The sequence below is a fragment of the Haliotis rufescens genome, unplaced genomic scaffold (assembly GCF_023055435.1).
Source record: "Haliotis rufescens isolate VD_foot unplaced genomic scaffold, xgHalRufe1.0.p SCAF_9, whole genome shotgun sequence".
NCBI classification, from domain to species: domain Eukaryota; kingdom Metazoa; phylum Mollusca; class Gastropoda; order Lepetellida; family Haliotidae; genus Haliotis; species Haliotis rufescens.
The window spans coordinates 23,416,543-23,443,064 of NW_025964383.1; the positions used below are offsets into that span (position 1 = coordinate 23,416,543).

The 26,522-nt window shown below is 39.2% G+C and overlaps 1 protein-coding gene and 1 long non-coding RNA gene across 2 annotated transcripts in view; both read left to right on the plus strand.

The window, feature by feature from the left end:
* Positions 1–6,502, plus strand: part of LOC125377547 — a 32,566-nt gene extending 26,064 nt beyond the window's left edge. Inside the window, exon 3 of the long non-coding RNA XR_007219699.1 lies at positions 6,411–6,502. This is a non-coding gene — a long non-coding RNA (uncharacterized LOC125377547). The remainder of the gene's footprint in view (positions 1–6,410) is intronic.
* A 278-nt stretch (positions 6,503–6,780) lies between these two features.
* Positions 6,781–26,522, plus strand: part of LOC124124459 — a 136,702-nt gene continuing 116,960 nt past the window's right edge. Inside the window, exons 1-17 of the mRNA XM_048391316.1 lie at positions 6,781–8,164; positions 8,699–8,736; positions 9,217–9,337; positions 9,793–10,564; positions 13,943–14,073; positions 14,295–14,332; positions 14,594–14,717; positions 16,484–17,240; positions 17,363–17,493; positions 18,210–18,259; positions 18,853–18,895; positions 19,020–19,102; positions 19,756–19,813; positions 19,987–20,090; positions 20,275–20,338; positions 22,171–22,233; positions 22,468–22,517. Of these exons, the coding sequence (XP_048247273.1) occupies positions 9,223–9,337; positions 9,793–10,564; positions 13,943–14,073; positions 14,295–14,332; positions 14,594–14,717; positions 16,484–17,240; positions 17,363–17,493; positions 18,210–18,259; positions 18,853–18,895; positions 19,020–19,102; positions 19,756–19,813; positions 19,987–20,090; positions 20,275–20,338; positions 22,171–22,233; positions 22,468–22,517 (2,583 nt within the window). The 5' untranslated portion in view covers positions 6,781–8,164; positions 8,699–8,736; positions 9,217–9,222. The remainder of the gene's footprint in view (positions 8,165–8,698; positions 8,737–9,216; positions 9,338–9,792; positions 10,565–13,942; positions 14,074–14,294; positions 14,333–14,593; positions 14,718–16,483; positions 17,241–17,362; positions 17,494–18,209; positions 18,260–18,852; positions 18,896–19,019; positions 19,103–19,755; positions 19,814–19,986; positions 20,091–20,274; positions 20,339–22,170; positions 22,234–22,467; positions 22,518–26,522) is intronic.

The following is a 26,522-nucleotide window of genomic DNA, read 5'->3' on the forward strand; positions in this document are numbered from 1 at the left end:
GGGCGGGGTTGGTTGAGTTGTCAATGTTAGTTTTTTTTTTATGTCGTTTTAAGCCTCTGATGGCGTGGATTTTGCGCCAGATCATTCTGGCATCTGTACGGTTATTTATACCTTCGCAGAATTTTTTCCAGTCTCTACTTTTGACTATTTGGACTAGTTTTTTAACCTGGTGGTTTAGTTCGTGGGCTATGTTTAAATATTTGTAGTCGCGTTTTGCTTTATTGAAGGCTGATTTACGTTTTCGTCTAGTCTGTTCTATTTCCTCATTCCACCATGGTACCGTCGGTTTGCCTGTCTTAGATGTTTTGAAGGGGATGGAGGTTTTGGCTGCGTTTATTATATAGTCGGTTAGGTTTTTACAATAGGTTTCTGGATCATAATTTTATATTTCGTTTAAGTTAGCTTCGTTGCAGATATCTTGGAATTGGTCCCAGTTAGCTTTATTGTAATGAAATTTTGGTTCTTTGTTTTCTGTTTGGATTGGTACGTTTGTATTTCCTATGGTTATGTTTATGGGGAAGTGGTCACTACCTAGCGGGACGTCGTGCACTTCCCATTGAGTACTTTGGGCTAGATCTGCGGTGCATATGGTTAGGTCGATAGCCGACATTTTTTGGTTTATCTTATCGTACCTCGTGGGTTGGTTGCTATTAAGGAGTACTAGGTCGTTTGTTTCTATCCATTCGGAGATTAATTTTCCATGATTATCTATTTTATCATCTATGCTCCATGTAGGATGGTGAGCGTTAAAGTCTCCTAGGAATATAGTAGATTTATCGCTTATTTGGAGTAGTTTGTTTAGATCCTCAGGTTGGACTTTTTGTTCCGCCCAATGGTAAATATTTATGATGTTTATGTTTCGGTTATTTAATGTGATTTTAATGCCGTTGGCTTCTAGGTTTGGCGTGTCTATTTTTATTTCTTCGTTATTTATATCTTCCCTAATAAATATGATTAGTCCTCCTGCGGCTCTTCTTGTTTTCGGTTTAGCTCTGTCAGTTCTAACTGAGTTGTAGTTAGGTAGTGTGATTTAGGATTTTTTTGAGAATTTGGTTTCCTGTATACAAGCAATGTGAGGGCCTTTATTTAGTTTAAATTTAGTTTTTAGTTCATGGCCGTGGGAGGTGAGTCCGTTGGCGTTCCACTGAAAAATATTTAGTCCTTCGAATATTGGGTTCGGGTGATTGGTGATTTAGTTTTTAGTTTTTATTTTATTCGGTGAGTTCTTTTAGATGGAGGTTAAAGAGGAAGAAGGGAAGATCGGTTAATTTTAGATTGAAAGCTACTTTGTGGAAGGATTTCATGCTAGCTTTTGGTGAGTTTTGACTATGCATGTATGCTAGGAGTAAGGTGAGGTTATTTAGGTTTTGGGTGTTGGCTGGTTGGGGAGTTTGGTTTGTTTTAGTTGGAGTAGTGTCTATTGTTTCCTCAGTAGTGGAGAAATCTTCGTCATCGGTTAGATTAGGTTTAGCTGATTGAGTTTCCATGGGGGAGGCAAGTGATGTGAAGGATTGTGAAGGTGTTTGTTGGATGGGTGTAGCTGATGATTTCTTAGTGTTTGTGTTTTGTTGTTGTGCTTGCTTGTAGGAGAGTGTTGTTACCATTTGGGCTGTAGGGTGCTTGGATGAGGGTCGTGTTGTGGTGGTCATTTTGAGGTTTGTTTTGCATGCGGGGGTTGATGTTTTGGCTATGTGAGATGTGGGAGGGTTCGTGGTTGGTTGAGTGGCTGCTTGTGTGTGTGAGGTGGGTGCGGTTTCTCGGTAGAGAGGCCCAGACAGAGCTGTCGGTTATGGGTGTGGTGTTTGTTTGTGGGATGGTGTTTGGGTGTGGTGTAGGGGGGAGTGGTTTAGATGCAGGTGTAGCAAATTTTCGTGTTTGGATTTTAGCCGTGTCTATGTTTATGTGTTTGTTGGCCTGCTGGGTGAGTGTGTGTCTGTATGGGCATTGGTTTGAGAGTGAAGTGTGTTGGGTGGATTTGCAGTGGATGCACCAGGGTGTGCATATGCCTGGGCAGTGTGTTTGTGCGCATTTTTTACATTTAGTTTTACGGTATGTGCATTGGGAGGCAGTGTGGTTGTATTTGAAGCACTTTGTACATTGCTTAACCTGCTTTATATAGGGTTTGACTTCTAAGTTGGTGTGGGCTCCGAAGGATATGTGTTTGGGGGCTTCAGGGAATTTAGCGGTCTTTTTTAAGTTGATTATGACAATGGAGGTTGGGACCGTTTTTCCGTTTCTAGTTGAGGTTATTCTACGCGTGCTGGTGATTAGGGGTTGAGGGTTTTGGTCTTGGTTTATGTTAGCTTCTAGCGAGTATAATTGTAAGTCCTCAGTTGTTTCCCTTGGGTTAACCCTAATTACGCCTCGTGTATATTGTTGCCAATTAGGTGTTTGTTTGATTACTGTGACGTGGAATATTTGAGTTATTTTATTTGCTGCGTTGTAAGATTCTCAGTTAGGGAAAATTATATGGTATCCTTTGTTGGCTTTTTTAATATTATTGTAATTTATTTTTTCTCTTTTAAACCAAAGTCCTATTTTATCTGCCGAAAGTTCTAGTGAGAGAGTGGTGCCTGAGCCTGCTGAGAAGAAGTAGAGGGCGAAGGTGGTGAGGAAGGTGGCCGGGGAGGGTGTGGGCGATGGAGGTGGAGTGGATGTGTCGAGTTTGCGTTTTTGGTGTTTTGAGGTGGCGAGTTAGCTGGTTTGGTGGTGGTGGTGTGTGTCGTGTTTTCGCCATACTCGGTCGGGACGATGTTTTCGAGTGACCTCCCGGAAGTGTTGTGAATGCTATGAGGCAGAAAGCATATATATGTACAATGTCATGTAAGAACAACGGCAGTAATAAGATAACAAAAGGTGGAAACTTAACAAGGGAAGCCAACAGATATTTGGCGCTAATAGATGATTAGCAAAAGACAATGGAAGCCAACACTTTACAGAAATAAGCGCTGATAGTTCTCGACAAATGGAAGCCTGGACTTAAATTATCACTGATTGGTAATTGGCAGTAGACAATGGTCAAACGGGAGGCCGGGGGTAATTAGCTTTGATAGGTAAAAGAATAGAAATAGCAATGAACAAATGGAAGCCAGCTTGATAATTAGACAAAGATCAAAGCAATAAGTCCCAAGCACTCGGCAGAAAGGTTCCCTGGTCACGGTTCATGGCTGGCTGGTGTCTCCTGAAGTCAATGGCTTCTTGTAGCTTTCTTTGTCGCCAGTTGTTGTTGTTAGACAGGACTTTGGTGGCTTCCCACATGATGTTATGGTCTTGGTTCTTGAGGATCTGTTTTGAAATAGCGGATTTCAGGTCTAGATTGTTGACAGAGTTCTGATGTTCTTTGAGTCTGGTGTTGAGGGGTCTGAGGGTTTCTCCAATAGACTGGTGGCCACAGTTGCAGGGGATCTGGTATATACATCCTCGGGATTTGGAACTTACACTGATTGTGCCTCTGTTATTGGCTTGTAGATGGGTCTTGATGGACTTGCCGCTAGAAAAGGTGACATCTATTTTGGCTTTGTTCTTGACGAGGCGGGAAATCTGATGAGTGACAGGGCCTTGGTAGGGTATGGTGATTCTGATGGGCAGGTTTGGGTATGGGGTCAGAGTTCTTGAGGTCCTTGTGGATGGTTGTGGAGATAAGGTGGGCAGCGTAACTGTTGAGGAACGCGAATATTTCCTTGAGATGGTCCAGTTCCCTGATGAGATCAGGTTTGCAAATGTATTTGGTACGTCGGTTGAGGATGCCGTTGATGGCCTGTTGTATATGGCGATGATTGCAGAGAATTTAAAAGTAATGGCGTTTGGACACACGGGAACAGTTTCCAAAAGCGGTTTTGAACACCATCAGGACCTGGCGCCTTATTAGATTTGAACTTTTTATTTACCCTTTTCAGGCAAATGGAGGTAATGAAACACAACAATGGTGACTATATTTTGTCAACTACATTATTATTATCCTCAACCCATGGTTCCTCGAGGTTGCAGTTGTTGGCTAAAGCCCACAACTGTTCCAAAACCTTTCACTGGAATCCTATGGTGTGTCTTTTCTCATCACTGTCATTGAGGTCATTAAAATGTTATTCCTTAGATTATATTTGAACAATTAATTTTGCTTAATGAACTTATTTTTCTTACCCTTCTCGTTCTTCCTGTTCAAACCTTTAACTTGGCTTGCAGAGAATTAAGAATTTGATTTGGAATTTTCTCTTTTTTTTGTCTTGTGGTTTGTTTTTAAATTTTTCCAAAGTGTCTTTTGGCGTTTTGACATTTTCTTCTTTTTTTGAGCCTATGTGTGATTCAGGGCATTTAGGGAGAATAATTCAAACGTTTATTTGCAATTTCGGGTCTTCTTCTACTATTGAAACTGAGGGTTCATGCAAAGGTGCCAGTTAGCTCAACAGGTTCACAGCATATATAATTTTAGTCGCCGGAGCTGGTCACGGAAGTTCTGTCAAGTGTGCATACATTAGCATGGTTTTGTCCCAATGTTGCTTCAGTAATATGCCATTTACTCGTGGTATTTCTAGCCAACCTGTTGCTCAGGAAGTGTGGACTTCATTTGTTGTGTACAAAGGGGCACGGGTGGCCCACTTGTCTAAGGCGCCGCGATTTGCTGTGCAGAGTTGCGTCCCTTGGGCAAGACAGAAACCTATGATTGTGGGTTCGAATGCCGATTCGCCCCAATTATGTTTCTAGGTTTGTCAGCACCATACCCGTGCTCGTTGGTTTTACCGAAGTGGTAAACGTCTAAGAGGTGCATCACTTCAGGCTTTCCTCCCACATTAAGATGGCACGCTCTGATATTACTGGAATACTGTTAGAAGCGGCGTTAAACTCACTCACTCACTGTAAGGGGCACGGAGATACGGTACCATGTCCTGTAGCCTGGCACCTAGATCACTTGTTAGGGAATACACAAGCCGGCCCTATGCATCTACACCGGTTGAAATCCAGACACATGAAGTTGTCCTGGTTGTTGTCATTGCAGACCTCGAAGCACGGAACGCAGTCAGAGGTCACGTCTCTTACATCTGAACGGGTCGTGTCATGACCCATTTTATACAATGTCCACAGTCACCACCGTACCTGATTGCGGATCCCCGTATAGTATCGACACATGACAGCAACCGCTGTAACCGATTCTAACTAAAACGTATCATATGAAGTTGAACGATGGCGGAGTGAGTGTTTATGATTGAAATCATAGTGACGTCAACTATAAGCGGATGTGTCGGTTTGTTTAGCGTTAACACGGCTTACTGTTGTATTTATTGTGTATCATAATAGGTATGAAGCGAAGAGTGTTGAATTATGTCAAAGTGTACACGTATGTTATGAGTTTAGTCTCGCGTGACTGTGTAAAGGTCAATGTGAGTGAAAATGAATATTTAATGTGTAGGGTATGTTTGATATGCTTGGCAGTGCAATTAGAATTATTAAAAATGCTTAATGACATTATAATTGTACAAAAAAATAACAATATTTCCTTCTTTCACCTGCGCAAGCTTGACGGCACACCATAATATCCGAAGCTTAAATAAGCGGTCTGCTTTGTACAACGATGCCATGCTCATATCAAACTGAGCCTGAGTTACGAGTGAAAATAGATTTGTGGAATTTGTTTAATACCGATTAAGACGTTTTCAACGATTTTGACTGAAACTACGTGTACTTACTCTGGCGTGACAGTAAGTTAGTATAATCTTGTTAATTATTGATATCTGATATTCAGCAATATGACTTTTTTGGTTCTGTTTAACACTGAAACCTATATGGACGTAACCTGAATTTCATCAGATTCTGTCATTCTCATTGCAAAACTATCTCCCTATGAACAAAGCACGACCACTTCCGTCAAGTTGGTTTTGAATTGAAATACACTGCCTATTTCATTAGGATTTTGTATCGCTAAATTAAGCTCACAGACTACTCAATGAATATCTCCATCATCGTCTATGCAGTGTTAGACATCTAGATTTCAAACAGGGCCGCTTCCTTGACTTCACGTCACACATTCGGATGCCTCCAAGTAAGTGTAGAAAAGTCGCAAACTTAGAATACAACCACTTTAACCGATGGCTAGCCAGTGCATATCCCTTTTGATTTGATGAATGTAGATACTGTCTGATGGCAATTTGGTTACACTGTGTGAAGAAATAAGAACATTGAAGCAAGGTTATTTTCAAACTGCGACGTCTGCACAGTGCGCGACACCGACCGTCAGGTACCGCGAGGGTTTAGTAAGCTCTCCCTGTAACTATTCATAAGTTACATATACTTGTTAGAATATTCTATTATGAGGAAATATATGGATAAAGAGTCAAATCTTTGTTTCATCGGTTAGATTCTTCTCACATCTTGCTCTTCAATCAAGTGTTACGGTATAGAAAATCTCTTGAATGTTTCAGACTAAATATTCCAAGAGGGCAGGAAGCACTTGGGATCTTAGGAAACATTTCCACACAGTCCAATGTTTTGTGCATGAATGTAGATACTGTCTGATGGCAATTTGGTTACACTGTGTGAAGAAATAAGAACATTGAAGCAAGGTTATTTTCAAACTGCGACGTCTGCACAGTGCGCGACACCGACCGTCAGGTACCGCGAGGGTTTAGTAAGCTCTCCCTGTAACTATTCATAAGTTACATATACTTGTTAGAATATTCTATTATGAGGAAATATATGGATAAAGAGTCAAATCTTTGTTTCATCGGTTAGATTCTTCTCACATCTTGCTCTTCAATCAAGTGTTACGGTATAGAAAATCTCTTGAATGTTTCAGACTAAATATTCCAAGAGGGCAGGAAGCACTTGGGATCTTAGGAAACATTTCCACACAGTCCAATGTTTTGTGCATGGCCATACATGTCAACTATATACATGGGCTAGCACAGGAAAACAGGGAACAAAATAAAAGGAAGAAGGAAAAGCGGGCTATCAAAACCAAGGAATTGTTGAAAAATGTAACCGCACTCCGCAATTCTAATTCTGGTCATCTACTGATTCACTTTGTTGGACGAGAAAAAGAAGACACCTTTACTGGGGCCTTTGATGAATTTGCTGATGACAAACTTCATACTTTAATTCAAGATGGAAGCCTGTTCACTGATGTATACACGAAACGGTTCTTAAGTGATTATGCCATAGATCTAGACAAACTGCAGAAGAAGCAACAGGGAGTACTTGAAGAGATATCTGGGAAGCTGGAGAAGAAAACCAAGGAACATCAAAGTCAACAGGAACGGCTGGATAAGCTAAAATTGAAGGCTAAGGAGACACTAGGTGAGGAGTTGCTTGATGCAATACTGCTGCAGAGACAAATAGTAGTTGAGACATTAAAGGAAATTGAACAGTTGAAGAACATTAAGTTAAAAGAAGAAAAGAAACTGTCTGTGTGTGTTGATCAGGATACTTTAAAGGATACACATCAGTATAAAGATTTCCTTGTACTGTATGTTGAAGGGGGTGTTTATCTCACAACATCTGACTCTAAAACCAAAATAGCTCTTGATGAACGAATCATCAATCCATCTGATCTAACTTTGATAAAATTCCTGAAAAACAGAACTCAGTTTAAATCAGTGCATCCTTCTGGACATACATTGGATGATTTAACCAAACTGCATGAGAGTAGATCAGTTCAATTCAAGGGTTATTTCAAAGGGAAGGAAACAGATGAGGAAATAGTTAGTTTCATGGTTGATGACCACAAACTTCTTGAATACGTTAGTGCATTTACAAAGAACACAGAAGGTGGCACTTACTTTTTTGGCATAGCAGAAAAAGAGCATTTCTTCAATGGAAGTCATTATAAGTCAAAGTACAAGGAAAATCAGCGAGTTCCTATCAGTAGTCAGCAAAATGTAGCAGCTAAATTAAAGGAGGGAGTTTCAAAAGGTGTGTTAATCTGTGACTATGATGGGCATGAAACAAACGATGAGCTAGTGGAGGTATTTTTTATTCCATCTGGAGACAGTGACAAACATGATGCTGACGAGAAGGCACCTGAACATTTTATAATCCAAATACATGTCAAGCCCGTCAGTGGTATAGTGTTCTATGACAAACAAGGACCGCAAGCTTACAGAGTGGAAGGGGACACTGTCACAACTTTCTCTGTCAAAGAATGGTTCCACGCCGTCATTGAGAACAGCGTAGTGAGGTAAACAAATAGATCACAAATAAGTCCAGTAACCGTCTCCATATCCTTTTGTACTGTCACTGACATGGTCTTCTTAAAAGATCAATTTTAGGTACAATAAATAGCGACGATAACTATTTGCTATCTTTACGTGTCATTCTTTTTTCATTATTTTTGTCAGTTCCATTACAAAACATGAACATATTAAATATACTGAAATGCTTGAACACAGTTCTTTGCTCTTGCTAAGATGTACATAAACACCAGTAAATGTCTCCATATCCTGTAGCTTTACTAACATGGTCTGCTTAAAAAAACAATTTCAAGTAAATCCAATCAAACTCGGTGACATACATATAGTTAGTTATATCATACACTTCTGTTCTTCTTTGCACACCATTGCCGACCATATAAAGTGACGGCTTCAGGTAAGAAAAGAATACTTGCATCAGAAACATGTTTAAAATAAGTATGAAATGTGTATATAATATCATTAAAAGCTAAATGTGTTAAATGTGCAAATTAACCCTCGTAAAACCTTTCATTACATTTCAGATGGGAAATTTACGTATAGAGATACACATACATAAAAGGTAAAAGAACTTTCGAATAATATCTAAATGAAATTATGGTTAGTCAAGTGGTCCAAAATACATGATCATGAATACAACCGTTTTTCAAACATTTGGGGACCCCTGAAGATCCGGGGAGAATAGGTCTTCAGCAACCCATGCTTGCCGTAAAAGGCGACTATGCTTGTCGTAAGAGGCGACTAATGGGATCGAGTGATTAGGCTCGCTGACTTGGTTGATGCATGTCATCGTAGCCCAATTACTTGGATCGATGCTCATCATATCAATCACTGGATTTTCTGGTCCAGACTCGATTATTTACAGACCGCCGTCATATATCTGGAATATTGCTGAATGCGGGGTTAAACAATAAACAAACCAACAAACAAACATTAGGGTAAACTATTTTCTTTCGTTAGTGGCATCTGTGTTTGTTGATACGTCGTCACAGTGGTGTTATTTGGGTCTAATGTCTCACGGATTTCCATGTCAATGTTTCAGGAAATAATGCAGTACATACCAAGGCGAGGATTGTGCTTAAACAGCAAGGATTTTCGGCGTCCTCGTTTGAAACCAATCACCAACAGCATTTCTGCAATTAAAAGTAACTTTGTGAAGAAAGGTAAATGTAAAATGTTTATTTATTTAACATGAAATATATTGAAATACCATGACAAATTGCCTCATGACCTCATGATGATTATAAGCAATTGTCAGCTGTTGTGCTTTCTAACGTCCAAGGACCGATAATATAATACAAATATTTTTTATTTTGTGTGTGTGTGTGTGTGTGTGTGTGTGTGTGTGTGTGTGTGTGTGTGTTCGTTGTTTAACGCAGCAATCAGCAATATTCTAGCTATATGGCGGCGGTCTTTAAATTATCGAGTCTGGACCAGACAATCTAGTGATTGACATCATGAACATGAACATTGGGATCGATGACATACATCAACCAAGTCAGCGAGCCTGACCATTCGATCCTGTTAGTCGCCTTTTACGACAAGCATGGGTTGCTGAAGACCTATTCTACCCCGGATCTTCACGGGTCAAATAATACAAATAACTCTTACATTACAGGTACATTAAATGTAGTTCCATCAAAGATACCCGAGCACCTGTTGGATATCAGAGATGCCTTCATTTCACTGCTGAAGACGGACGGAGTTCTTTACCATGAAAACATTGTTAATGGTGAATCTACGAGTGACAAAGACACAACAAGCCTTTTGTGTTTATCAGAATCATTGGCAACATTATTAGATTTCCCTGTGTCAAGGACGCAAGGAAGTACGAGATGTCACATCTTCTTAGCAATGCCCCATCAACCCCTCATGGTGCTGACTGTGATTGACGATGGCAGTGATACCGAGGAGATAAGAGATTATAACACCAGTGTGGCCAGAGAAGTGACTTCAAAACTACGCAGGTTTACCAATGAGAGCATCAACGTCATTCATGGAGTTTTGAGTTTGAGTGACCTGACAGACACTGATACGTGCTTCATAAAGTTACAGAGAATTGCAGTATTAGCTGCATCCTTTGTTCCAAAGACTTCTCTGTTGATGACTCCATCAAAATATGAACACGTGATAATGGCCTTCTGGGCAGCTGTTGCTGAGACTAAGTCAATCCTGACAGAGACAGGTGAAGTAGATGACAGTTGTATCAACTTTCTCACCTTAGATCAGTGTGTGTATCTTGTGGAGAACATAGACAGTAAATATGTTCAGGCAAGATGGGAGCCCGGCAGTGGAACCACAACTCTGATGCTGGAGGTGGCCAGGAGGCTGAGCAGACTAGGGGAAACTCTACTGATATGTAACTCACTGGAAGAGAGGGACAGACTCAGGTAGTATGATATTGTGGCCTTGATTATATGACTACCAAGTACAAACTTTGTGTTGCTTTTCTGGACAATAGTGAGATGACATTCTTAAATATCAGGCGACCATTATTCACATCTGTAGTACTAACCATTAATTATCAAAGAATATGTCGATTTTTTCCATCTAATTATCATTGAATGAAACTAAGGACAATACAGTATACTATGGTTATAACGAATTCAAAGGGACCACTTATTTTAGTTCATTATAACCGTAGTTCGTTATAGGCATATATTCAGCAACGGGATCAAAACATATTTCGTTATATGCGTCAGTTCGTTATAAGCGTGTACATTATAAACGTAGTTTACTTGGTTGGTTGGTTGTTTAACGCCACACTCAGCAATAGACCAGCTATATGACGGCGGTTAGTAAATAATCGAGCTTCACCAGACAATCAAGTGATTAATATCATGAGCATCGATCCACGCAATTGAGATACGATGACATGCATCAACCAAGTCAGCGAGCCTGACCACCCGATTAAGTTAGTCGGCTCTTACGACAAGCATAGTCGCCTTTTAAGGCAAGCATCAGTTGCTGAAGACCTATTCTACCCCAGATCTTCACGGGTCCAACACAATTGGGACACGATGACATGCATCAACCAAGTCAGCAAGTCTGACCACCCGATTACGTTAGTTGGCTCTTACGACAAGCATAGTCACCCTTTACGACCAGCATGTGTTGCTGAAGACCTATTCTACCCCGGGTCTTCACGGGTCCACTGAACATGTTCTTGAAACAATTAAGATCTTAGTTCTTTCTACTTACAGGGTGTAAAATAAGTGCATATTGTGCCTTGACTGCTGCAACAATTCTTGTTTTCAATCACACGCTTATGTTTCATACCTAAATGTGTCATACCTAAACCTCCTAAGTACCCCTGGTGTATATGATTGAATGCCATTGGAGGTCAAAGTCACTCAGTATGAACTAAGCATCACTTCTGTTCTGAAGCGTCTGGGAAAAAGCGTCCGGGAACAGTGTCCGGGAACGTGCTTCTTGCTGGATGAGCGTAAAATGCGCTTGCTATAGACACAGTGTATTTTTAGTTGGCATCTGGCGTTCATATGGATATCTCTCTCTAAGTTACAAAGTAGTGAATTAGAATAGTACAGAAATAGAATAGAATGGAATAGAAATAGTTGAGAGAGTTACCCAATTACATTGTTAACATACGCTAATCAAATTTCATTTTAAGTTTCAAATCCATTTCATTTTATCTTATCACATTTTCATTGTTCATTACATTACAAGGGGATTTCACATTTAGTTGATTACAAGGGGATTTCATGTTTACTTGATTGCAAGGTTAGTTCATGTTTAGTTAATCTGAGTTCAGTCTTCCACTGCGAACCATTGGTAGCAGGGCTCTGAATATTGGCTAGTTAGTAATAGTGACTGGTGTTGATAGTTCTTAGGGTCAACGTACGTCATTCAAAGATCTTGTACGCGATAGCTTGAGTATTTAAGTTTTGAATTGGACAAAACTTTTGTAGCATGATTTCTTCCATAAAAGACACATGAGTACAATGTCTAAAGCCCATATCCCAATGTGTGATCCCCCATCGTGATATAGCTGGAGTATTGCTAAATATCTCATTAAGAAATGCCAAATCTTTCATTTAATCTGGATACAATACATGTACTCAACATAAGATACGACCCAACACATGTACTCAACATTAGATATGACCCAATACATGTACTCAACATTAGATATGACACAATACATGTACTCAACATAAGATATGACACAATACATGTACTCAACATAAGATATGACACAATACATGTACTCAACATTAGATATGACACCATACATTACTCAACATAAGATATGACACAATACATGTACTCAACATAAGATACGACACAATACATGTACTCAACATAAGATACGACACAATACATGTACTTAACATTAGATATGACACAATGCATGTACTCAACATTAGATATGACACAATACATGTACTCAACATTAGATATGACACAATGCATGTACTCAACATTAGATATGACACAATACATGTACTCAACATTAGATATGACACAATACATGTGCTCAACATAAGATATGACACAATACATGTACTTAACATAAGATATGACACAATACATGTACTCAACATTAGATATGACACAATACAGGTACTCAACATAAGATATGACGCAATACATGTACTCAACATTAGCTATGACACAATACATGTACTCAACATTAGATACGACACAATACATGTACTCAACATAAGATATGACACAATACATGTACTCAACATAAGATATTACACAATGCATGTACTCAACATAAGATATGACGCAATACATGTACTCAACATTAGCTATGACACAATACATGTACTCAACATTAGATACGACACAGTACATGTACTCAACATTCGACACGACACAATACATGTTATGAAGATTAGATACGACACAATACATGTTATCAAGATTAGATACGACAGAATACAAGCATTCGCCACTCGATAAGACACAATACAGGTACTCGCCATTCGATAAGACACAATACAGGTACTCAACATTAGATACGACACAATACATGTACTCAACAGTATATACGACACAATACATGTACTCAATATTAGATACGACACAATTCATGTATTCAGAATTCGATATTGTATCATCCTCAATGTATTCAACATGAGACGTAATACATGTACTCAACATCAGATACGACCCAATACAGGTACTCAATTTGATGCCAGTTATTGTAATTCGCCTTTTAAATTAGATGACAAGAAATACACAGAAACTTGTCTTCAAATTGTGTGATCGGCTGGTGCTCACGGAGCTGCTGCCTGGTGTCATCACCGATTTTCAGTGATCCATTCATATAGTTTTCACCGCTAGTTTGCCCTTTACGATAAATAGAATCTGTTTCGGCGGATAATCTATACTGGTTATTCTCTTGCATTGACAGTTATATTTTCGTTCATATGGTCAATTATAGGTTTTGATATGTCATTCTAAAACCAAAATGGTTTGTATTCTCACAAGAATGAATGAAGGATTTTCAGGTTGACGTCATGCTTTTCGATATGCAACCAGTGACTTTAACCTTAAACGAAACTGTTCTCTTGTTTGCCTGCCCATATCACATACGTGTCTGTTACAATAAGTGAGACTGACCTTCAAACAAGACAAGTCAGTGTCAGATATATTCTCAAGTAATCCCATATCTGACGTGTCTGACGTGTGTCCAAGAATATGGCGGAGAAAAGGAGCAATGGGATGATACATTTCTCACAGTTACTGGTTCAAATGAAAAATTATTATTATTTAGAAATATGTTCCCTTTGCAGGTCAGTTCACTCGTCCACAATCACGACATTTGATGTGGAAGATTTGAACATGTCCAAGTTTGAGAATGTGGTGCATGAAACTCGAAGTTATCTGTTCGAACCTTGTGGTCGACAATGGCTGTTCCTGAAAGGTATTGATGTACAGTGAAGTTATGTCTATTATATGTTGTTTTAGGGTCATGGCTTATACGTTCATTTACATGTATGTGAGAACTTGGCTGACAATGCATCATATTCAAACATACAATACTTAAAGGTTATTATCGGTTATCCCTAAATTTTAATTCAAAGACGGCATTTATCAGGTACTAAATACACCAGACTTGACTTATAACTGAATGTTGACTTTCAGGTACTCCAAACAGGTCACGTGATACACATGTACAAAAAGTAAGTCCAAACGAAATACATGTCTATCAATTAGTAATTGTATATACTAATTTGGACAAATGTATCGCAGGATCACTCAATATACACCTGAAAACGAAAATGACCTGTTGATCAGAATGTTTGTATCAGTAGCAAAGATACAGATACAGGTAAAGCATATATGCTTGTGGCCACTGTTTTGTATTTACTTGAAATGTCAGTTATCACTGACTTTCTGTATGTTTTAGAACTGCTGATTGTTACACGTGACAGTATTTTCAGATTAATACATCAAACGGGAAGGAGGATGGTTTCAATTATTTCAACAGCAAAGACTTTCTGCGCCCACAGTTACAGCAGACAAGAGAACATATCACTGACATTAAGCGTCACTACATGAGCAAAGGTACACTGTTTCTTTTCTTTGGGTAAACAAGTTAGGTAAATGCAGTTGATATGATTAATTAAAATAGAAAAAAATATATCACTCAACATTTTCTAAGGTTCACCACCTTAAAAGGTAAATTATGTGCATCTGTTGAAGTAGCCAACGACTATATTGCGAGAAGACATGGTCAATGAACAAAAGTCAGTTATCTTGTACTGCACAATGCCAACATACAGATACCGGTCAAAATGAGAGTATCTCACCGAATCTAACAATCAGGAAAACAAATTCTTTGCCCAAAAAGAGCAACTCTCAGAATGTTATCCCGTGAAGCGATCTCTGCTCCCTATAAGTGTTTGAATGGTGCCGGGTGAAAATTGTCTTCAGTAAAAGCTGCCTCACGGAGACGATTGCGTACTGTCTCAGGGGAAACGTTAACGCCACTGGCGTTCCGCAGGTCATTTCTGAGTGTGGTGGCAGTCACAAAGTGATGACGTCTTGCTACAATCAGCAGACACCTATTTTCCAGCTGGGTGATGGGATGTTGTCGACCTGAATGTCGCTGAGAAGCTGATACAAATGACTGGTATCGATTCTATTCCCTGCTGATAACACTTTGGCTAACACCCAAAGACATCTGCAACAAGATGTTGTGGTGACCTAGTTTCAAGCATGACTATGCGTCAAACAACGTCTTTGGCGTTAGGGAGACATACTTGCATTAGTTGTTGTAATCCTTAGTAGCAAATGATGTTGGTTTTGCTCTCTGATAATGATGTACAGCGATTATCTCACTGTACCTCCAAACATAGTTTTTTTAGCACCTCGTGCAAATAGTGCCAATGACATCATGACATGATGAAATTGAGGCCCTATAGGTGTTCCCAATCATTGTGTACCGCGATATTTCAATCTGTATTTGTTGGAGGATATTTTGATATCTTCAAAACTTGATCCTTAGCAAACTTTGAGTGGTATAATTCATATACACTTGTGTAAAAACAAGTGTTCACATGAATTTTTGGAAAGTTAGTGGTGATGAACCATGACCAGCCTCTAAATCACATCATGATAACAAAGACATGAGTTGTCCACCAAGACTTGGGGAATTCTGTTGTGTAACTGTGGGTGATGCCATCCCACACCATCACTAAACCGTCACTATTGAGGTCGTGCTGTGTCAAATACGAAGGAAAATCGATTCGTCACTGAAAACGGTTGAGTGTTTCTGACGCAACAAGCCATGGTAATGCTACATTTAAACTTTCGTTGATAGCTTATTCCCTTGTGAGCTATGGCTCTAAACTGTGTTTATACTTGATGATGATCTAAGTCTATCCCCTAATGTGATGAATCGTACCTCACAGTCTTCACAGTTTGTTATCATGATTTCCAGTGTGCGCTACTGTCATGGTTGGTTTAGTGGTATCGTGATGATCACTGATTCAAAGCAACAATTTCTTATCATTTTCGGAGGTTGCATAGTCGTGCATGTGATACCAGCATGCTTTCTGCATTTTTCTGCGAATACATTGCGTTTTGGTAACTTCCTCATAACGTTTATTGCTTCTGACTACGATATGAACTGTTTCTAATCACTGATCATGTGATCTCTGATGGTTTGACATATGTAAGGAAATTCAGATACGAAACCAATAACTTGAAAAGACAGTTATTATCATTGGCAAACAAAAACCATCACATTTCCGTTGCAAGCAGAATACTTTTATTTCGCTGTTAACACTGACTTCAAGAAGTGAATTAACCGATCTTGATATCCACAGGCGGTGTCAACATCGCTCCAACCAACCTGCCGGGTCACATTGTGGACATCAAGGACATGCTACTTTCACTACTGGAAACTGATGAATCCCTGTATCGTTGCAACCTTGTCACTGGTGCAGAACCGGACACCTGTGATGACACAACGTGTTTTGTGCATTTGACAGAATCCTTAGCAATAACACTAGACTTTCCAGTGTTAGAAAGACCAACTCCAATAAGCTGTGACATGTTTCTAGCCATTCCTTACCAGCCCCTGGTTGTACTGACAGTGATAACCTGTGACAAGGAAACTGATATGGTACGAAGTTACAACACCTTAGTGGCCAGAGAAGTGACTGCAAAATTACGTCGGTTTACCAATGAAAGCATAAACGTTATACATGGAGTTGTTTGCACGAATGATATGAAAGATCCTGGAGTGTTCTTTGCAAAGTTACAAAGTATCGCCGTAATATCTTCAGCATTCGTTTCCAAAACTTCCTTGTTGATGAATTCATTCAAGTATGACCAAATACTTATGGCATTCTGGGCATCATTAGCTGAGTCAAAGGTAGATGCAAAAGAGAGTCAGTTAGGATTTCTTAGCAAAGAACACTGCATCCTTTTGTTGGAAAATATAAACAGTAACAACGTTGAGGTGAGGCTTCATTCTAAACGTGAAGCCACCGTCCTGATGCTGGAGGTGGCAAGGAGACTGAGCAGACTGGGCGACACTCTGCTGGTCTGTCAGTCAAGGGAAGAGAGGGACAGATTGAGGTAGGTTCAATGGAACGGTACGACCTTTATGATGTACCTGGTTCTACAGTAAGTTTTCCCAGTAGCCTGTGACCTGTATCTCATATTCGCTTCCATGTCAAGACGAGGTTTTTCATTTCCAGATTAGTGCACGCATCAACAATATCACTGAATGACGTCTGGAAGTGGGATCTATCATCGTATGAGAACATTGTTCTTGATGCTCGCATTTTGCCCTGCAGGCCTCGAGGACGAGTGTGGCGATTTCAAACGGGTATGTGTATTCGTATAATGTATGAGAGATGTAGTTGTTTTACCGCAAGAGTTTCTAAAATAAGTGAATTGATTACAATTATTTTCTCAAACATCCAAACGATCTATTGGTAAGATATGCAAATACATGTACACACACACGTTGTAAGATTTATTCCAAGTTACAATCATTGATAGTTTAATTTCAACAATCAAAACCATCAACTGAATCATTGCAATTTACAACACACCATGGTTGTTATGAAGCAATGTTCCTAACAGTGTATATAGACATTGATATGCATTAGACGAGTGTTGTGCTCTTTACATGCATGAGCAATAAGGTAGGTTAAGGAGACAATAATTGAGCTCAATCAATATGACCAATAAAACTGAAAAATATTTTTTTAGCCAAAATTATGATGGACGTTAAATTCTATGCATAAAATGGCAGGTAAATAATGTTGTTCAATATAAACAATCGTATGCATATGCCATAAACGATTTAATGTCACTTTTCACCTCATTATTATATTGTACAAAAGTACATTTTGCTTTCGAGTAATAAAATCAAGAAACATGACACCGTTTATAATGGCCTCACATTCTTGTCATATATGACATTTTGTAGTATAAACATAATTAGTAAGTGTTTGCATTCGTTAAATTTGTTCTGAGTATATTATGTATTCATCATTTTGAATAAATCGCCATCACAACATATTGCTTTCAACGAAGATCCTACCAGTGTTGAAGAATTGAAGATGCGGTTACAGACAGCAGACAAGGTAAAAACATCATTCAGATATTTCTTAATTTTCTATGTTCTGACTGTAAGTACATAGCACCCTGACGGAGTCGATAAGTTGGCCTTTTGAAATCGTAGGTCTGCGAATCGAGTGCTTAGTATTTCATCTTTACATACAGTGAGTGATTGAGTGTGTCAGTAGGGTTTAACACCGATTTTAACAATATTCCAGTTACATTACATTATCTGAAAACTTATATTATATGTTTCGAATGAAATAGATCTAGGGGGTATATTCTCTGAAAACTTATATTATATTTTCGAATGAAATAGATCTAGGGGGTATAACTCTAAGTTTGATCGAGTCAGTTGATAAAGAAAGAAGTTTTTAAATCGCTAACTGTGGTATTCTTACGGATTCGGACAAAATCACGCATGCCCAAGACAGACCTGCATTGTAACTAGTTCACTGGTCTCGAGGGTGACATGGGTTGGTGTACACTGTATGTTAGTTAATGTTCCCCTCGTCCTTCGAGGACTCGGTGCAGACTGCAGACTTGTTCAGTCGGGCTCGGGGATTATAAAGTAGCACAGAGAGTACATCAACTTATATTGTCTTACTTTATCTTTCAGGAAGTACACGAGATGGAGAAAAAACTCTGTTTCCTGCACGATGGTATGCCTTTTAGAAATGCTTCTGACATTGGAAATATTGTTTGATAAAGTCCTCTTTACATTGTATTTATTGGTGAGTGCACAAAGAAATGACGTTCAATTTAGATTGTCTCATTTCTGTTCAGATAAGTGGAAAAGGAAGGTGGAGTACTGGTTGTGGGAAGTGGATGTTCTCAAGTTACTCCGTTTGGTACAGGAACTTGATGTCGTAAGTTGTTTTTTTGTACTCGCACTTTATCGAATAGTGTTTTCTGCGGCAGTCGTAAGGCCAATATGGGGATGTGATGTTGTAAGTGTGGGTTGTATTTTGGGTTATTCTCTGACCACGTGTTCTTCCGAACCCTTCCTCATGTTTAACTGTAGCTCCCCTGCAGCTATCGATATATCTTATTGTGACTTTCATTTTGATAATCTGCTGAACGGAAACAAACAACACCCATTTGAGATGAGGAGCATGGTTGTTGCACACGTGTAGTTGTAATCATCTATTCACATTTATTTTGATGAAATTTTACAATCAATTTGTTCTAGACACAAAACTTTCTATACAAACGGAATTGAAGTAGTTGTAATGTATAGTTATTATTCTTGATGCGGTATTGAACTGCACAGTTAAACTGATAATAACCAACACTCAAGGCGATGATAAACCGTCTTGGAATAAAACTTCATATTATTGGCACAAAGATATTGGTACATAGTACTTAAAAAGGAAAAGTTCACTTTCCCCTTTCTAAAATTGCATCGTTGCCAGTGAAAATCTTGTTAACAGTCTGCTGTTTAGTCAATGTTCAACGAACAAATGTCTATTTCAGCAAAAAATGGCACCTTTACTTGGAACATTGACATTTTTATTTTCAGTCCAACATTGTCAGATCGAGCATGATTGCTGAGCCATTAAAGAAGGGATTATCATTAGGTATGCATACCATATTCACTTTTCACATTATTGTATCCAGCGACGTGGTGTTTCATATGACTGCGTTAAATCTAACAGTGACACGTCCTATGTATTGTAGAGAGTGATAATTGTAAGCCTGGTTATGTACCGTTTGCTGGATCCTGTTCAGTTTTATTATGACGGTGTTACAGAGGAGGAGGATGGTGACTGGCAGACCGATGTTCGTCGAACACAGATGATGAAGCTCCAGGACGGAATGGAAAACCAGAAGGACCTTTTCCAACTTTTAAGAACGGTAAGATGATTACACTAAATTGTAAGGATACCATAATATCACCATGTTGTTAAAGTTACAGTTCTGAATCAATAAATAAAAGAGCGAGGTCGGAGACATACACACCCTTTATATATAATACAGTGGACATCATGATACATTATATAAGAACATCTGTTTATATCAACGTTATCTGTTTCCACAGGCAGTCATTGAGGATAAGACCAAGCTAACCCATCTCCAAGACAGAGTAATATCAGCTGCAAAGGGTATGTAAATCATTGTGTTCGATCCTCCTCTGAATATGACCGTGGCGCAGGGTCACTTTGTTATTGAGACCACGCAAGGCTTGGACATCCCGGGGGTATCATATCATGTGTTTCTTTCATTGCCATGGGAAATATTTGATACAGTCACCTGTCATGTCAGGGTCAATGACGAGGTCACAGGTTGAAGTAAAGTTTGTTTTGACGATAACACTGTATAATGTCAATGAAAGATGATACATGTCATCCTTGGGGCGGGACCTACATATACGGTCAAGGTCACATTTTAGGTCATTCTTGCTTGTCAAACCATGGACCCATATTTTCAAAAAGAAATAATCAAGCATGAGATTGGCTGAAAATGAGGTTCAAGGTCATTAAACTAAAACTGTACATATCTTTAAGGTAGCTGAAGATATTGAACTTCAAATTTCTTGCATGTTATGTGCTTCTCTAAACCCGGGAGTGAAGTTATTAAACCAGGAAGTGCGTAAAAACGTTCTTGTTAATGTAGCCAGAGGATTTTCAGTTTTCTGAAACACATTTGTTGCATCTAGGCTAAGGTAGGGATGGGTCTGTTCATTTGGATGTAATGAGAACACCTTCCTAGGCTAGTCGGCTATAGAATACAACACTACAAGAGCGAGTCGCATCAGTAGATCGGGAACAGAGAGCATATTGTGAAGGGTATGGCGTAACTCTCTGTCCCTGCATTAACCAGATGGACATTTCTACCATAGAATTGTATCCTCTGTGCCCAACGAAGATATGCTTGAGATACACTGGAGTTCACGTTTTGCTGCAAGGAAACCGGAAAGAATCGATTAGTGCATTTTGATATACATATTTCTCTGTGCATAAAACAATAGAATTATCAGTAAATATCAATCCCTGTTAAAAAACAAGTTAAAATTGAAAGCCAAATAATAGTTAGGTGTTCCTATTTAGTAGTAGTAGGACAATAATTAATTATTTGTATTATTTCAAATTGTCGATTACAACCTTGCCACTGTATAAATTAAGGTAGCGTTCTGGGTCTGTCCATAGATTTTGTTACAGGGTGACATAAGTATACATTTAACTTCAGATTGAAAATGTGCCGATTTCAAACCCGAGGTGGAAAAGGTCAATATCGGCACCCCATGTGTCCATGAGTGATAAGTCAATATAAGACTGTGTACACATTGTCAAGAATCTATAGAAATTCAAATTAAAACGCCACAAACTCAGAAACCATGCATGTGACATATTCATGTATGGCAACCAATTTTACAATCATCAATTTCCTCAGAAGATCCAAACTGTGTTATAATTCTTTGAATGGCGCCATGACACAGGTTAGAGTAAGACCTAAACCTCTGTTACTTGTCATATTTGGCAACTGGGTCAATCGTGGGGTCAGGTTCGGTGACTTGGTTTATTTTATGTCATCATACATGTACTTCATTGGCATTGGATATTGTTCATAATATCAACCACTGGTATATCTCGCCCAGACTCGATTATCTACAATCGTCTGTGGTATAACTGACATATTGGTGATTGTGTCATTAAACAACAACGACATAAATGCAATGAGCATGTCTTATTTTATTTGTCTTTTTAGTCAAATTGTTCAAAAAGGATTCACCACTTTCCTACTTTTAAGCTACTGAACCTGCCAAGAGGCTCCTTCAAGGCGCTGGTATCAACACGCGTGTGAACTAAAATATATATGTATCAGTCAGTGACTACCTATTAGTATCGTATTGACAGTATTTCATCTGGATTAAGTATAACTTATGTCACATATTCATTTTACAGTATGTATGACAGTATGTTTTCATACTTTTCAGCATCCGAACCTGAAAAGCCAAAGATGTTCTTTGGCAAGGTTGTGGCATCGCTCATAAAAAAAGGTAGAAAATTTATCAAACAGTTGAAAATGTAGGAAGTATCAATGCATTTATTAGAGTGTCATATTGTAGGATGGACAAGGTGGACAAGAAAATGCAAGTTCGAATTATCACTTACACCACATTAAATCAAAATGTTGAAGTATATGAGTGGAGTCTATTCTATTCTAACAGTTGTCATATCATTTCAGGGTAGATCTTCTCAAATCTGTAATATTCAACTGTTTGTCCTTGCAGTGAGTGGATTCCGGAAGAAGGTGAAGCATCCAGAACAAATGACAAAACAGGTATGTTAGGAATTCTTCTTCACTTTGATTCAAGGTCAGTTCTGAGGAATGTTACAATGTCACATTGTTCGTATTTGTGTTTTATGTCATCAAATCCAGTAAATGTGTTTGCAAATTATTGAATAATGTAAAAAATATGGTCCAAGTCGCGCGATCTCGATCGTTGGTAAGCAGTCAAAAATGGTAAAAGTCCGAGAACGCCCCAAGTAACCATAATGTCGCGAACCCCGTATTTTCCCTACATTGTACTTCTCTTCAAAGAGTTCTTTCGCATTCTCGCGCATCAGTCGTCGTAGTCCATGGCCATGCATAGAACCATAGAACGGCAACTGCGTTTTAAATGACCACACTGGGTCAAGAATCATGTCTGTATTTCTGTTTCATAAGAAAACATTGTGTCATAAGTGCTACGATGACTTATTCTCCGAACGTGAGATCATCGTGAAATGTTATTCCGATGAGACTATAAAAGAACTCCATCGATATGGTGAAGACAAGAAGCCCGAGTTCACCCGAGCACCTTGTCTGAAGTTGTTTTAACTGTTGGAAGCCCTCGTGGTTATCGTATTCCACATTCAGATGATTGTTTTTGTGTATTATATGTTATATGTGTTTATACCTCTACTACAGTAGGATTAAATCATCTGTTACATACACTTCAATCCGCCCCGCGACTATGACTTAGCACCAAGCGGTCGTGATGCCTAGCTGGTGTTTTAATTTGTGAGAGACGTAACAGGTGTAAAGTTATACTCGAAGACGGGAGCGGGCCACTGAACACACTTGTTAAATATTTGTTCACACTAATTCTGTCATGTGCGTGAACATTATTTCGTCAAGATTATTCAGGTCGCTGCCTACACGGATCATCCTCTCTTGTAACTACTTCGACATGAGCATAACTTGCAGCCCTTGTAATGGTCAAACATATTTCCAAGCGATGAAAGTAGGTTGTTGTCGTTTCCGTCACATGTTTTCATTGCCCTGTAGCTATGTGTTTTGTGTCACACTTGTCCGAAAGCTCCTCGTGCCGAAGTCACTCCGTGACCCAGACTCTTATTCCCTGTTGATTCCTTTGTGGCATGCCAAGTATCATTTGCAGAAGCCATCCCTAATTTTTGTATGTGTTTCTCATCTCCAACCTCAACTAACAAGAGAGACGAAATAAAATCTAAATCTAAATCCTAATGTAGGTCAAAACATCCAGTTTTATCACGTTACTTATTATGATAACACGTTTTTGATAACACGCGACATATTCATTCATATATCGTAGTCAAGCAAACAAATATTGGCTCGACTTCTGGTGTTTCAAATTAGTCCTCTTCCTAAACACTAGTTGAAAAATCTGTGTGGTAATTTAAGTTTTAAAAATATAATCTTATTATTGTGTGGCATAACTGTTGCATGCAAGTGACCAAAACTACACATTATAGCTACCCAAATATACTCTTTAAAAAACCGCAAAACAGATATTTTTGGCCATAAAAGCCACATTAGAGGACCTAGAGAAATGCAAAATGAAGAGGTTTAATGTGTTACAGTGTCAGTGATAAATTCCCCGGATCAAAATGATCACAACAAGGACATGCAAACCATTAGTCGGGAAACACGTACGATTCAGAAAAACGAACTCAGTGCATTAACAAAAGGGCCATGGACCTTTACGCATGGAATGTGCAGCAGCACCATGAACGGTATTAAAGTGAAGGTTTTTTTATTGCCTGGCATGTGCGTCAATCGAACAGTGACAGTTCAACAACATGCCAAGATTAAGAGAAGTGCAAAGAAGCAACGTCACAGGCCGCTTGCATGCAGGGGAATCCCGATCAGCTGTAGCCAGGGTTTTCCATGTAGCGCCTAGCACCATCACAAGGCTATGGTATCGGTTTCAACAGCATGGGTCAACACATGATCGGCCATGGTTGGGACGACCGTGGATGAGGTAATTTGGTCGGTTGTTCTCCCTTATCTGCAATTAAACCCTCGGACCATATTCCAGCGAGACAACGCCCGACCACACTGCACGAATCACCATGAACTTGCTCAGTGCCAACAATGTGAAAGTTTTGCCATGACCAGCCGGATCCCATGACATGTCCACAAATTGAACACTTGTGGGATCCTTTGGGACCTAAACTTACAGAAAGACAGGTTCCCGTGATAACTAGTCAAGATTAATTGCAAGCACAAGTATGGCTATGGCGCCGCATTCCGCGTCAAGTCATTCGACGTCTCATGTACTCCACTCGATTTCGATTTAAAGCAAGAGCCTGTTTTGATGCCCATGGTCGGGTCAAACGATATTGACACAATTGTGTGACAATCATGCCACCAGGACTGAGGTGGGGGTGGGGTGGGCTGGGGGGTGGGGTGGGTGGTAGAGGCTTGAAACGGTCTCAGGTAGGGAGGACATTGACGTTATGCTGAGGGGTATTTAGGGCTCCAAGCCGAAAGGCTGGAAGCCCTATTGTAATCGGCCGATTTATTTATTATTATTATTCCGCCGATTTTTGTACCAGAGCTAGCAAAGTAACCACTGGCTCGATTCCGTTCACATTTTGTATGTGTATGAAGACAGTTGATAGATAGAGTTCTAGATACGAAAAAGATCCCAAGGCCGTAGGTGCAACGACAAAGGGCAGATGACTAAAGTTTTGAATATATGTCTTGCCCTATTGCTCCGCAACCGCAAGTCCGATTACTTTCAAACTGTGCATGTGTCTGCTGCTTTAGGTGCTTGACATTTCATATTCTTTAACTTTGGTCATTGGTTACTTGGTTTGGCAGCCATATTGGATTCAAGGTTTTCACAGGGTCTTTTGGGTACCAGTCTTCAAATCCCTACTCCTCTGAATCCCCTTCATGGAATCCATTCAAACTTTCTGAGAATTGTCTCCATACACAACACAACAAATTGTCTTAATCGATTTTTGATATTTTTTTAGTTTCGGCCATATTGGATTCAAGGTTTTTACAGGGTTTTGGGGGGTTTCTGTCTTCAAATCCTATCTCCTCTGCATCCATTACATAAAATACATTCAGATTTTCTGAGCTTTGTCTCCATACACAACAGAATAACTTGTCTTAATAGATTTTTGATATCTTGTTTAGTTACGGCTGTATTGCATTTTGATTTTGACACTTTCTTCAACGAAATTTTACTTTAAAGATTATATCTTGTAAGGTTGTTGACAGAAACTATGGCAAGTTTACATGAACTTAGTGTGCCATATGCATCTCATCGTTTGTTCTTGGTTGCATGATAAAAGTAATACCGCTTGGTGGTGATAGTTGACTAATATTTGGGACACCCCTGGAGCATGCCAATTTCGTAGCAGCGATGTCTTGCAAACGGTGACTTTCTTTTGATGGAGTTGGTACAAGCAAACCCTTTAAGGATTCGAACATGTTCGAGGTTGGAAATGGATTTTGAACAGACTTGGACACCCCGGCACACGCCAATTTCGTAGCGGGGATACCCTGCAAGTGGTACTTCCATTTGACGGATTTGGTACAAGGAAACCCTTTGAGGATTCGAACATGAACGTTTGTCCGCAATGTTACTTGGAGCCCGCCATTGCTGCTTGCAGCTTTAATTATTAAATGTAATGCAAATATGTAAATAAACGTTCGTGTGAAACATTGTGTGAAAAAAAATGTTAGGTTATTGTCCGATATTGCCGATCCTCATCGTGGATGGCAGGGGAGACAACACAATTGTCCTGGAAAGTAGTTCCGGTCCAAAATCGTGTAAACGTCAAAAGGTGAGCTTCATACTTAAATTTTAACCATGAACGGGTCATGTGGGAAGTAATTAAAGCAATCACATCACCAGAATTCTCTTTAACTTTAAAATGATACTTAAAATTCAGTTAACCTCTATGGAGCAAGATTATCAGTGGTTAAGTAAGTCTTAGCTGCTGTAACACGAGGAGCCAGTGGGTACATTCGTTATAGGCGCATATCTTTCGAGAGGTGAAAAAGATTTATTTATTCTCAAAC